The sequence below is a fragment of the Lathamus discolor genome, chromosome 4 (genome assembly GCF_037157495.1).
Source record: "Lathamus discolor isolate bLatDis1 chromosome 4, bLatDis1.hap1, whole genome shotgun sequence".
NCBI classification, from domain to species: domain Eukaryota; kingdom Metazoa; phylum Chordata; class Aves; order Psittaciformes; family Psittacidae; genus Lathamus; species Lathamus discolor.
In genome coordinates this window covers 67,312,905-67,326,608 of record NC_088887.1, presented here as the reverse complement: position 1 = coordinate 67,326,608, position 13,704 = coordinate 67,312,905, and the positions used below count along the sequence as shown (strand labels likewise).

General features: G+C 39.1%; 1 protein-coding gene across 1 annotated transcript in view; it reads right to left on the bottom strand.

Moving 5' to 3' along the window:
- Positions 1-2,097: 2,097 nt before the first annotated feature.
- Positions 2,098-13,704, bottom strand: part of COL4A1 (collagen type IV alpha 1 chain) — a 123,014-nt gene continuing 111,407 nt past the window's right edge. The window contains exons 47-52 of the mRNA XM_065677937.1: positions 12,886-12,984; positions 12,526-12,738; positions 10,833-11,010; positions 7,965-8,079; positions 6,870-7,042; positions 2,098-5,165 (exon numbers count right to left, since the gene is read on the bottom strand). Of these exons, the coding sequence (XP_065534009.1) occupies positions 5,084-5,165; positions 6,870-7,042; positions 7,965-8,079; positions 10,833-11,010; positions 12,526-12,738; positions 12,886-12,984 (860 nt within the window). The 3' untranslated portion in view covers positions 2,098-5,083. The remainder of the gene's footprint in view (positions 5,166-6,869; positions 7,043-7,964; positions 8,080-10,832; positions 11,011-12,525; positions 12,739-12,885; positions 12,985-13,704) is intronic.

The following is a 13,704-nucleotide window of genomic DNA, read 5'->3' as shown; positions in this document are numbered from 1 at the left end:
TAGCATTTTTTGAAGGACTTTCTTCTGACACTCTGAAGGAAGAGAATGGTTTAAAAAAATTATACTTTCAAGAAATTCTATTATCATAGAAGCATTCTATGATTCTAAATAATTTTTGAGGTTGTTCTGAATGTTAGTACATCTTTCACAAAGAACATATGGTGCTTCTTGCTCAGCTGTTAGTGCTACAAGTTTGCATATTATTTTATTTACAATTATGATGTACAGACCTCCCCCAATATTACAAACACAATTAATACCAAGATCTTACTAAATAAACTATACTGTAATTAATGGCTGGGTGGAATGAATTCCTTTTCTCTAGTCTTGCCTCAGCCTGAAAACAGAGAGGCTGAATCATAGAATCATAGAATAGTTAGGGTTGGAAAGAACCTTAAGATCATCTAGTTCCAACCCCCCCGCCATAGGCAGGGACACCTCACACTAAACCACCCCATACAAGGCTTCATCCAACCTGGCCTTGAACACCGACAGGGATGGAGCACTCACAACCTCCCTGGGCAACCGATTCCAGTGCCTCACCACCCTAACAGGAAAGAATTTCCTCCTTATCTCCAATCTAAACTTCCCCTGTTTAAGTTTTAACCCGTTACCCCTTGTCCTGTCACTACAGTCCCTGACGAAGAGTCCCTCCCCAGCATCCCTATAGGCCCTCTTCAGATACTGGAAGGCTGCTATGAGGTCTCCAGGCAGCCTTCTCTTCTCCAGGCTGAACAACCCCAACTTCCTCAGCCTATCTTCATACGGAAGGTGCTCCAGTCCCCTGATCATCCTCGTGGCCCTCCTCTGGACTTGTTCCAGCAGTTCCACGTCCTTTTTATGTTGAGGACACCAGAACTGCACACAATACTCCATGTTTCTATGTGGTCACTGAATAGTTCTTTTCCTACTAATAATTAATTATATTCCAGACCATCATTGGCCTTGGCATTAGCCTGAGCCTGATGTATGCATATAGGGATCCACAGTGGTCTCATTATCTAATTCTGAACGTGAGGTTTGTAAGAAAGGCTATTTCTGTATGAAGATGTAGAAACGTACTGCCATGAACAGCAAAGAGGAATCTCTGTGGCAGCCTCAGGTAGAAGGCTGCTGGACTCCTTCCGAAGGTGCAAATCCAGGCATGGCCAGCCCCTGATGCCAGGGCAGGTACCAAGACACCTGTGATTTCAAATTGCCAGTGGCCTTTCTTTGTGTCGGTTGTAAGAAGATAAGAGTTAGATTAGATATTAGGAATAAATTCTTCCCTGTGAAGGTGGTGAGACACTGGAGCAGGTTGTCCAGAGAAGCTGTGGCTGCCCCATCCCTGGAAGTGTTCAAGGCCAGGTTGAATGAGGCAACCTGGCCTACTGGAAGGTCTCCCCGCCAGTGGTAGTTGGAGCTAGATGGTCTTTTAAGGCCTTTCCAACACAAACCATTCAATGGTTTTATGATTCTATGATTTTCTATTTACTGGGTTTAAGTGAGCTTTCTGGGACTCATGTGCCTGCCCCTGTTTTATATCTTGATGTTCTGCCTTGTCTAGTTATTGCAGATTACCCAAGATTTGTAAAACACGAAAAGTAGGAAAGGAATTCTGAGGAACTCATGCAGCAGCTTTATGATTTCAGTCATATAAAGGTACAGCTCTAATACAACCACTTTTCTGAGAGCCTACTAGGGGGATATTGTTCTCAGAAGTACCGTTTCATAGAAAGAAGTGTTTCATCAAGGATGTTGCCGCTATGGAAAGGATAAAAGATATAAACTGAATATACATCTATCAGAAAAGACACACACAGGCTAAGAAATCACTTGTGTCAAAATATATATTGGATTATTCCATTATATTCTATTTTAATTTTGTTTATGTATAGGGGTTTTTTTTGGTGGTTTGTTTGTTTGTTTGTTTTTTTCTTTTTGAGCTAAAGACTGCTCCATTCCTATTTCAGAAGGAACATGTCAGAAAAGAGACAGAGACTTGGGAAAACAGAGAACTCTCAGGCTGCTTGACATTTTAGTGGATTAGGAACAACGCATTTGTTAGTGTAGTTGTTAGTACCAATCTTACCATAAAGAGAGCAAGGGCACCACCTCCTGGTTTAGAAATGTATTTATTTGGGTCATGAAAGTTATTCTTCAAGTACTGCATTCAAAAACAGACAGGCCTACCAAACACGCTGTACTTCTTTAGGAAAGCTTTCTCCTGAAATCTGATCTTATGCAAGGCAATTTTAACAGATGATGTGTTTGCAGTTGCCTGTTCACACAATGAACGGTACGTAGCCACAATGCTGGCCATAAATGATGGAATATGGGGTAGTTACAGATTTGTGAAAGCAAGAAAGTGTTTCACACTTCTTTTCCACATTAGTACATGGGCTCTTCCTCACCCAGGGCACCAGACACCAGCGTTCACAATATTTTTAAGAGATCTGATTGGTATTCGATAACCACGGAAACGTTTACTCACTGACTTAAGTAGAAATAGCATCTTTAGCATGACGATGGTTTAGGTCTTTTTATGAGCTGGAGGTCATGGAATAAATAATTATTACTATAGAAGTAAGACATCAAACTATAGTTCAAACAGGTTTTGAACATTTTCAAATTACCTGGTTTCCAAAAGGCTTCTAGTTGAGAAAACACAGGTTAGTACATGACCAGTTGCAGGAAGCAGTCCCTTCACTAGCAAAAGGAATTGTATTCTTATGCACAGGTTTCATTTAGACATACATGAAGGACTTTATAAATTCAACTGTCTGGCAGTTCTGAAACAATTCAAATCAAGAAAATTAAATCCCTAGCTGACCAGGAGACAAGCTGTAGAGTGCAATTAAAAAGCCTGAGCAGCAGCCTGGATCCTCTGAGTTAGAGCAGGCTGAATGCTTAATTCTTCCTAGTGTCCACAATGAATCGCCCTTAGCATAGTGTTCTCCTCTTCTTCTGAATAACAAGTGGCACTTGGGAAAACCCTGCTTCTGGCTGATTAGACATAACCAGACTCTGGTACTTTGTACTATAGTAAGGGACTTTTGTGAGGACTGGTCATTTATAAATAAAATGATCATCTGTCAAAACTTCCATGAGAGTTAAGAATCAGCGCCAAAGGAAGAGGCCAACTTCTATACAGAGGCCTTCCTCAGCCATTTGGCCAGACAATCCTCAAGGATTTTAAGTGCAAGTGAGCTCAGAACAGCAGCAGCAGCCTCTTCACAATTTTTGGAAGACAACATGAAACATTAACAATTTCTGTGCCTTTGCCAAGGAAAAATACATCACGGACCATTTCCTCTCCAATCAACCAGAGCCGAGATTCACCCTGCCCACTTAACAAGCAGAACTATATGAGATAGATACTTCAATTTTTCTCCTGTATAATTCAATTCTGCTTTGTACATGAAAATTCCAGGACAGAGTGAAAAACGCATGTAACTTGATTGCTTCCCATGAGCTAAGATGAGGTTAGCAGATTTTTGTAACATGTTCACATCAAGCACATTTCAGTAACAGACACATAACCCCTGTTTTGCCTATTAGTACCAGTTCTCAGAAGATAGCAATAGAGGTGTTGATACAGTGTTCTGTTTTCCCCTTTGGAAGATGCTTTGTACATCTGAGAGATGTGCAAAACAAAAATAATCTAGGATTGCATCAAGCTTGTGCATTTATTGGTGGCTTATTAAAAATTAATTCATTGCTGTAAATGAATGCTAATAACAAATTAGTAAAAACTTTTTCTTTTCTTCTGCTTTTTTTTTTTTACAGAAATAGTTTTATTACAAACTTGAATTCTTAAGAAATACACATATAAGAATTTACACAAAGGCCTTGGCATTTGTAAAGAATCCTTTGGTATTTGCATGGTAATAGGCTAAAAAACACTTTTAGACACAGATGTGCTCAAACAATGATATAATTGCATAGAAATTCTTTAGAAATATTTCTGAGGCCACTTTGAAGATTTTTTTGGCCCTTAACAAAATTAAGGCCTTATGCTTTTCAAAATCAAGTCATTCAGTGTGTGAGTAGTGTTTAAAACCCTGAAAAATATTAAATACAGAATAAAGACTATAAGCTTAAAGCAGGATTTACTATAATAAACACGAATAGCTGTTAACCTGGGTTCAGTCTCTGCAACTTCAGCATTGAAATGGCCTATTGTAAAATGAACATTTCACATCATATTTTGGCATTAAACACCTAATTTATGACACTGAAAAGAAGAAATCTTTGGCAAGCTTCTTTTTGAAATGATAAACTCAGAGCTTGATTTGCCTAATGGTTGATATCTATATAAATTACTAAAATATTTATACATATATTTTTTTGACCATTGCTGGATCATTCTTTATTCCACAGGAAAGTTTGTTCTACTGCATAAAGAAGCTGCATAGTACCAACATGGCAGAAACACTTACTCGCCTATTTGGGAAACCAATTGGCAATCTCTTCCAGCTGTAGTCCCGTTAAAACCAACAGCACTAAAGACTACAAACAGAAGCAAAGGTTTGCAGGATGGCACTCTATGTTGTGAAAAGATGGTTACATGTTGCTTAACCACAGTCTGTAATCCCAAAACTCTTTTTTACATTAGTATTGCTTTGTACAGGAACAATAAGTACATACCCAAGAGTCTGGGATTTTAAGACACCTAGATAATGGTAACAACAAACTTATCTGGGGAAGAAAAATGAATCTAAATATATAATACAAAAATGAGAAAGGGGGGTCAAACAGTATAAGGCAGAACTGCATACCTCCTAGCACCTTTGCATTTTTTCTGGATAAATGCTGACTTTTTATTCTATCAGTGCATTGCATTTATATAAAAAATACATATATTTTGATCAAAAGTGCCATTTGGCATGTCAACGTTTGAAGCTTATCTTTGTTGTCTCTTTTCTTCTTCAGCAAGGACAGGGCCAGTAAAGCAGTGTGTGTTAGTTATGCAAGTTCCTAAAAGGCACTTTACTGTTTTCATATTGGACAACAATGAGGTACATATGATATATGTCTAGGCTTCATTGCTGTTAAACGAATAGCACCATATTGTGTGAAATTAGTTGAAATTCAAAAGTCATTATGTTTTTCTCATACAGACTTGACAACGGCTAACATTTGAGCGCAGATCCCCTGCTTTCAAAGTTGAGGGAGTCGGTTTCCTATTAGAAACAAAGAAATGAAAAGACCCATTAGCAATTGCTGATATCAACAGTCAGTTTTCAAGTTTAGAACTGACAACGCAAACTTTGCATGGAGCCAAGTGCCTCTTTAAGGTGTGCTGAATCAAGAAGATGTCCCTAAGTTCTCCAATGTATATTCACTTTTGGTCACAAACTGTCACAAGATTAGTTTTAAACATCGTCTACTTCCAGTTTAGAATTCAGTTCTGTAACAAGGCTGATCATTTTCCTAACCAAAAGACACTACCTGTTTCATCAGCAATTTAAGAACATGCTGGAATTTAGGCAGTAGAAAAAAAAAAGTAGGCAAAGAAACTGAAGACATTTGACTCTTCATGAGTTTCTGCTAACTCTTGTGACTACATAAAAGTGAAAAGCCAGAAGACAAATTATGCGATATACTATAGAAAAGACAAACCAAAATATTTTACTTTCTAACCTACCATAAGGAGTTACACCTAGCAACTGGAAATTAAGCATTTTCAGGCACAAGTGTGCTTACATTTAACACTTTTCTTCAAAAAAGATGATCAGTTTATAGGAAAATGATGAGTATTTGTGAATCATGATGGTAGGACAAGTCCCCTGATCTGGAATTATTTTATTAATTTGAAATACAGTTTGTCTCCAGAAAACGGTATGAAGTTGACAGATCTCTGGACTCAATGAATACAAACAACAGCAGTGCTGACTCCTCTGAATTTTCCTCTGACCAGCTTTCCTCTTTTCTAGGGAGCCAGTGCTTACCCCAGTGCAAGCAAATGGGCAAATGGGCTCTTTCAGTAGCTTTTCTGGTTGATGACATTATCACAGCCCCAGTGATAATCACTCCCAATGCTCAATTTTTCTACTTACTTAGTTGACAGCTATCTCATAGACACATAGTCAAAACTGGCTAAGCAACCTGATTCATTTTGAATGAGACAGGCTGAGAGGCATTCATAGATCTAGGAGACATGAAGAAATGAAGGATACCAGATGAAGGGTACCGGAAGCAACAGCCTGGGCTGCTGCAGAAGAGGGTGCTCGCCAGCATTCCAGAGGAATGTCTACCTATCAGGTAAGCTGTGCAGAGCTGGGAACTGGTCTATATGCTAATATAATAATAAAACTCATATGGTACAAATTAGACTGTGTTGAAAAATACTTACGTGTGGGAGACCAGAACAAAGCCTACTACCACTTAATTCCTGAAATCAGAACCTCAGCAGGACTGAAGAAATACCTAAGGCCTCTGCCTTCAGCTGCATCTTACTCAGACATACTTCCTCCAATATTAGGGAAAAGTAAATAATTGTGCAGCTCACTTAGTTCAACACTTGTGCAAATTTCAAGTGGTTTTATTATGTGTTACCATTCACCAGGTGTAATGTTGTATTCTAACTTAATTTGGACCAGTATGTCAGCCTATCCCAGTTACAACTCCGTGAATACAATCCAACATAGTGGAAATGCAAACACTGTTAGATTATTCTGACAAATGACACTAAAGGAAGATACATTCATTAATTTCCTCAAAAACTATTACAATTTCTTTTTGCTATGAAAATCATTAACTGCATATACTAACAAGGTTGGGGATCAACCCATACTTGAACCATACTTGAATATTCAAATACTTCTCTTATTCAGGGACATGGCTTGACTGAACCTCAAATATTGATAAATAAATCATGAACTTACTTGAACATCTCATTCCTTTCTATAGTGGCAAGCCAGAAGCTGTAAGCATTTGCATAATAATTGCAGGTGCCCCGGCCATGGCATTCAATGAAGGGAGCACTGCGAAACTCCTCTAGGCAGGAACCAGGAGACGCCAGGGCCTGGCCAGAACCCTCCGCACCAGCACTGGTATGCTAGAAAAATGCAAAAGCATCAGTCAGAGAACTACTAGCTTAAGGAGAAGCAAGAAGGTGGAGCTGAAGGAACCAGAGGTGGCACTAGGTTCTTTCACTTAATGGCAGTACAACACACCAGCAACATCAACTTCAGGGCACCTGTAGGCACAGAAATCCTATAAGACTGTCAGCAGGACCCAAGCTACCTCTGCTAGCAACAGGCCAAGCACAGCTTTCTGTCCAAAAAGGCATAGACTGGTATTGTTTATATCTGAATAGCTTAACCCAGTTCCCATCCCCCATCACAGTGGCCTCTCTCCTACTGCCAACTGCTAAGAGCTCTGAATCCATGCTGTTTCTCAGACCATGCCCAGGCTTTGCCTGGGAGAGTGCCTGTTGATACAGGCTGTGAGCATGACATTCCTGTCATGCATGTTAACAAACCACTATGCAGGACTACAGAGCAGCTCTTCCAGGCCACTCTTTAGCACTATTTATTTTACCACTATAGATACAGGTAAAGAAACTGGATAAAAGGTAAAAAATGCTATTTGAAAACTGAAAGCTTAGTCCTCAAAAAAAATGGGAAGAGGAGAAGCAGTGATATGCTACCACTCCTAGGAAGCTAGTGCAACATAGATGCAAAAAGGACAATGGAAAATTGTGCTTATTTCTTCATTTATTCAGCACTTAGATTCTGTCCTGCATCTGAAAACAAGACAGCAAGCTGTGTGCATCTCCCCAGAAGTGAACAACTAATTGCCACGGTATCATTCTCATTTAGTAATTAGCCAGAATCTTTTTTGATGACACCAGAAAGGATAGAGGTCTAATGCCCTCCTAAAGCACAATCAGATATCAATTTTCTCAGAGCAGGAGTGTAGATAAAATGCTGAAACAAATGCTTTTCTCAGCCAAGAGTATGTCCCAGTGCACTCACCATGACAAAGGAGTAACCAATCCAAAGTGAACTCCAGCCTTCAGGACACGGTGGTATTTGAATTGTTTGACTGTGAACGGCTATTACCATAGCAGGAGCTTCACACACAGAACATCTAGAAAGACCAAGACATGAATAAGCTACATGCACTTGAGGATTACTACTATTTATCTTTTTAGAATTTACTTTCTTTAAGAAATCTTGAATTAGAAAACGTCACTTTCAGAAAAAAAAGGAAACTAAAATGTTTCATTTAGAAAAAAAACGTTTTTCTGTCTATTTTGGGACAGCTTAAGTCTTACTCCTATTACCCTTCCTATGAGCAAAGAACAAGAGACCTCTTATCTGAATATTTTATTTGTCATTTTCTAGTCCCATTTGTACTGTTGTTTCTAAAAGTGCTCAATGTCATGAACGTGAGAGGCAAACATTATAACTCAGCAAGTATTAATTAAAAGCGGTCTACTGTGGTCAGAGTGAAGTCATAGCAACTCACCATCCTAAAGCATAGCCCTGAGTGACTTCCAGAGAGAAAGCGATCTCTCTGGAAAATGTCTTATAAGGCTAATCTAATCCAATGCAGACTCTTCCCAATGCATTTTCCTTGAAAGTAGCTTTTATTTACAGTTGTGGTATTTATCTCCAGTAAGAGATTTTTAGCAAAGTAACTTGAACAATGAACTTGAAAGCAACTCTCCAGAAAGCTGTGCAGCACCAGTTCTTTTACTTCAGACAAATTCATTGTGTCTCAGAATTGCTATGTTACTGAGTAATCCAATGACCAATCATGTCTTCACAGGAGAAGCATAACAAATGTGAGCTGAGCTGGAACTTTAATATGGGAGCTGGTAATAAAGGATTTGGTAGATATAATCCATTTTCTTTTTTACAATGCCTAAACTGGCTACTGCAGTTAGCAATGATGAAAATGATTCACAACAGAACTAAACAGTCTGATTCCAGTTATCAGAGAAGTGGAAAGAATCGAGTGCAAAATGGATTAAGCTGGATACTGCAAAATGCACAGAAGCAAAGGAATTCAGAATTAAAGCCTTCTATTTCTGATTTGTGAAGACTGCTTTCATACCTACTGCCTTCATCTTCAGTGCAGAAGCAAGAGAGTTATTTTAAGAAACACATCGATGAAAGAGTAAGTTGAAAGAAGAATGTAAAGATGCTCCTGTTCCCGGAGCTCTGCTTTGCTTCAAGAGATTTCTGGTATTTCAGTGGAAGGTCTTACATGAAAAGAAGTCCCATGACCCAAGGCTGCAAGTGACATTTCTACACCTTTTCAACTTTTGGACAGGGAAAGCTGCTGGTTTAAAAGCCTCAACTAATAAAATAAATGGAAAGAATAGCCTTCTCAGATTCCTTTCTGGTTTAAAAAATGTGTATTACAATTATCTCCCTCTCTGTTATGGCTAAAAGATGAAAAACCCATGTACACACACATGCACATATACACATGTGTGTCTATATATACACACACACGCATATACTATTTTATGGTGCAAAAGCTACTCTATCTGCATAAGATAAGGCAAAATGTTGGTGGGTACCTCCTTGAGAAAGAGTTTCATAAGTGATTGTTAAAGGCTACTTTGGGTGCTTGATCAGGGAATGCATAAAAGCAACATGCATTCCAGAGGTTGTTCATTTGAATTTTGCTGCAAGTCAAGTCCCTTCCTTTCACATCCAATGAACAACTGAAAAAATTAGACCAACAAAGACTATAGCCTGTCTTGAGAATCTTGCCCTCAATCTGCTCACTCATTTTCAAGGCACACCAATTTCTATGGCACTAAGCCAAAAATAGAGTACAGAGTACAAGACACAAAATGGATTCTATTACGCAAAATAAATATCAAATGCTTTGCAGTAGAGACAAATAGGTTTCTGAACATACCAAGATGTCAATACTACAACCCACTGATGATTTGAATTGTCCTTTCTCTTGGGTGGTTAAAAGAGACCCGAGAAAACAATAACAGCGATCTCCACTCCCATTCACTTTACACAGCAGAAGAGGGATCAACAAGAGCTGATACAGATTAGAAGCAATGATAGGAATCAAAGTAATGCCTATATCTAACAATTATCAATTAAGCTATAGATTGGATATTCCTTGTCAGATTCTTATCTAATGACAGTGGTACAGTTCACCACACTTCTCACACCTCTGCCTTCAGCAGTGGGCATATTATGCCAGGATAGTTTTTGCTAGAGGTCTTGAAATTTAAAATGGACCAAAAGTTTGACATGTTGGATTGATGCAGAACAGTTACGTGCCACACTTTATGCTAGCTAAGAATCTGGAATTATTAAAAAAATAGATGATTGATTTTGCAACTGTTTCCTTTAATTCACACAACAATAGCTGTATTCAAGCAGTGTTGCCAAAACAACGGAAGAAGTCTGGCAGCGTAGTGAATGATAAATATGCTACCATTTTTAAACAAAAGAAAATTGAGCCCTGAAAAGCTTCTAGCTATGGCTAATAAAAAAAAAAAAAAAAAAAACAGAAGTGTTTTGGACAAGAATTGTGAATAAATTCGAAACTTTTTCTCATTCAAAGTACATCATAACTTTTACAAACAACATTTCAAAGTAAATCTTTTCATTTGCATTAGACTCAAAATAAACTACTTTGTTTGTCTGGATTTCCCTCCAAATGGATTTATTTTTGATCAAAGTCTAAACTGAAAACATGCACACTTTGAAACACTTCATCAAAGGAACTCAAACTTTAAATTTAAAGGCAGGAAATAAAAATGTGCAGATTAAAAGCCTTTCCCCAAAAAATAATGTACCATACGCACTTTTCACAGGCTTCTTCATTTCACAAACACAGCAGAACTGAAATCGTACCTGCTGATGAATGGTCTGATACTGTCACCAGTGATAGGAGCCATACTCATTGGCATGGGTTCAGGAGTGGATAGCCAGTAGGAATAGTCATTCCTTGATGCAAAGTTACATACGTTGTTGATATTGCAGAATAAGAAAGGCATGGTACTAAATTTACGAAGACAGCTTCCCGCCGTGCCTGAAATGTTAAGTGAAAGGTTGCTTGTTAACCCATTTTTGTTGAACCATTGCCAACTGCCAAGCAAAGATTTCCAGGAGCAGCTAAAAAGCAGATTTCACTTGTTCTGGAGGGCCCAGTTCTCTCGGAGGAAGTGACTTCTCTTACTCCCTAAGGAAGGAACAGGGCAAGGCAAGGAGTAGCCCAGTCTTGCTGCAGAATTATGGAATAACTTAGGTTGGAACAGACCTCTAGAAGTCACCTATCCCAAGCCCCTGCCAGTTTGAACAGGCGCTTGGGTCCATAGCCAGTTTGAGTTCTGAGTATCTCCAAATACAGAGGTTCAACAACCTCTCTGGGATTCTGTTCCAGTGTTTGAGCATCAGCAAGGTAAAAAAAGCTTTTCTTGATATTTCACTGGAATATACCTCATAATTGTGTCCCTTGCTTCTTCTGTTACTGCGCTCCTCAGAGAAGAGTTGATTCCATTTCTCTACCCTTCCTGTAGACAGCTCTAGACAGCAATAACAGCCTCTCCCTACATTTCTGTTAAGGCTGAGCAAACCCTTATGGTCCCATCACACTGTCCAGACCCCACTAGCCATGTTAGTAGCTAGCTTTTGTATTTACTATGGTGTGACAATAATATATTCATTCTGGGAGGCCCGAGTCTGGGCACAGATATATACCAGATGAGGTCTTACAACTGCCAAACAGAGGGGAAGAATCACTTCCCTCCATCTGCTGGTTGCACTCTTGTCAACAGAGGCCTGTAAATTGGTCAAGGTGGAATAGGTAGTTGTTGTTGTTGCAAGAGCACATGGCTAACTCATGTTCAGTGTTGCTCACCAGGACTCCCAAGTCCTTTTCTGTAAAGGAGCTTTCTAGCAGCAGTCTGTACTACTGCCACTGGAAGCACAGTCAGTCCCCAGTCTATTCTGTTGCACAAGGTTATTTTGGTTTAGGTGTACCACTTTGCATGTGCCTTTACTGAACTCTGTGAGGTTCTCAGCCCTTTTCTCCAGCTTGGCCAGATTCTTCTGAATGGCAGCTGTGCCCACTAGAGAATCAACAGTTCCTTCCAGTCTGGCATTACACATTACAAACTTGCTGAGAGTGCAATCACCCATGTCATTAATAAAATCATTGAGCTGTATTTGCTCAGTACTAATTCCTGAGAGATATCACTAATCAACAACCACTGCTCAGGTTTTGTACATCTGATCACATCCCTCTGAACCTGATGGACCCATCAATTTTCCATTGACCTGATAATCTACTTAGCCAGCCCATATCTCTCTAATTTGACTACAAAGATACTACAGATGACCACATCAAAGGCTTTGATAAAGACTTTCTTAGGTAAACTGGCACTGTTTCCACTGTATACTAAACCATTATTTGTACCAACCTAGAAGTCAAATTACCAGCTAGCCCAGAGTAATTTTACAGGTTTGTTCAATACAGTTCTACAAATGAAAGAAACATCTGGTTTGTAATTAATTCTAATTAAATTCTAATCTGTTCTCTACTTACCCAGATCTTGGCCATGTGCTCTTTCATTGCCTTGTACATAAAGCAAGGAGTAGCCATGGTAAATTAGCCTTGTTCCAAATGGACACGCTGGTTCTTCAGTGGTTTGACTGTGTCTGGTAACAAGGAAGCCATGAGCAACAGATGGTGCACCTGGTGGGCCCATAGCCCCAGGCAAACCTTCAGGGCCAGGTGGACCAGGGAATCCTCTGGGCCCTACAATACAGAGAGTCTCCTTTTACCTCTCAGACAGCAGTACTCTGCCTATATAACTAAATAAATTAAATTAGACACATTCACACGTAGTCTCCTATGTTATTTTTATATGAAGGAATCAAGTCTTTGAAGAACTCATGGACTTACCTGGGGGACCATAAGGACCAGCTTCTCCTTTTTGGCCAGGTTTACCATCAAACCCTGGACTACCAGGTGGTCCGGGTACACCTGAAGGTCCTGTCACCCCTGTTGAAAAACGAGGAATAGTTATTAGTAGATATTACTTCCTGCTAGCTCTGACATTTTGCCTTTTTATTTAGTACAGCACAGGCACACCTCAGCATAAACTAAACTCATGCAGATTCAGTGCATATATTTCAATACCTAGAGCACATATGTGGGTTACTGCAGGCAAAGTGATTATAATAGAGAAGAACAGAGAAATAAGAAGAGTGTGTGCTTCTAAAATAATTAGTATTCTCCTGGAATACAAAAATGAAGGGCAGCAATCTCTTCCCTCTCTGCTTATCATATGACTCAAACTAAAACAAACCATAAAGAAGTTGGGTCAGGAACAGTAGGAAAATCAGTATTCTCTTAGCTTCTTCTCAAACAGGTTTTCAGACATACATTATGTCCTCCCCTTATCAATTTCTAGGGATGCTTTGAGTCCTACATAAATTCAGTAACTCTGACTGGGAAAAAGAAGTTAATGCCATTAGCACCATAGCAACATTTCTGTGGCACACGACACGCTTTAGCTAGGCACAGCTGTCATTTTCCTGATCACTCAAAAAAAGCGATATTGTGTTCACATATTGAAGTGACTACAGAGAATAGTGACACATCCTTTACAAGCAAACCCATGCTGTGTTAAATCACTGAGATTATTTCATAGCTATTTCTTAATGGACAGCAGTCACAAAGTTGTAACCACACCTTCAAAAGCAATCTTCCATTATCTAT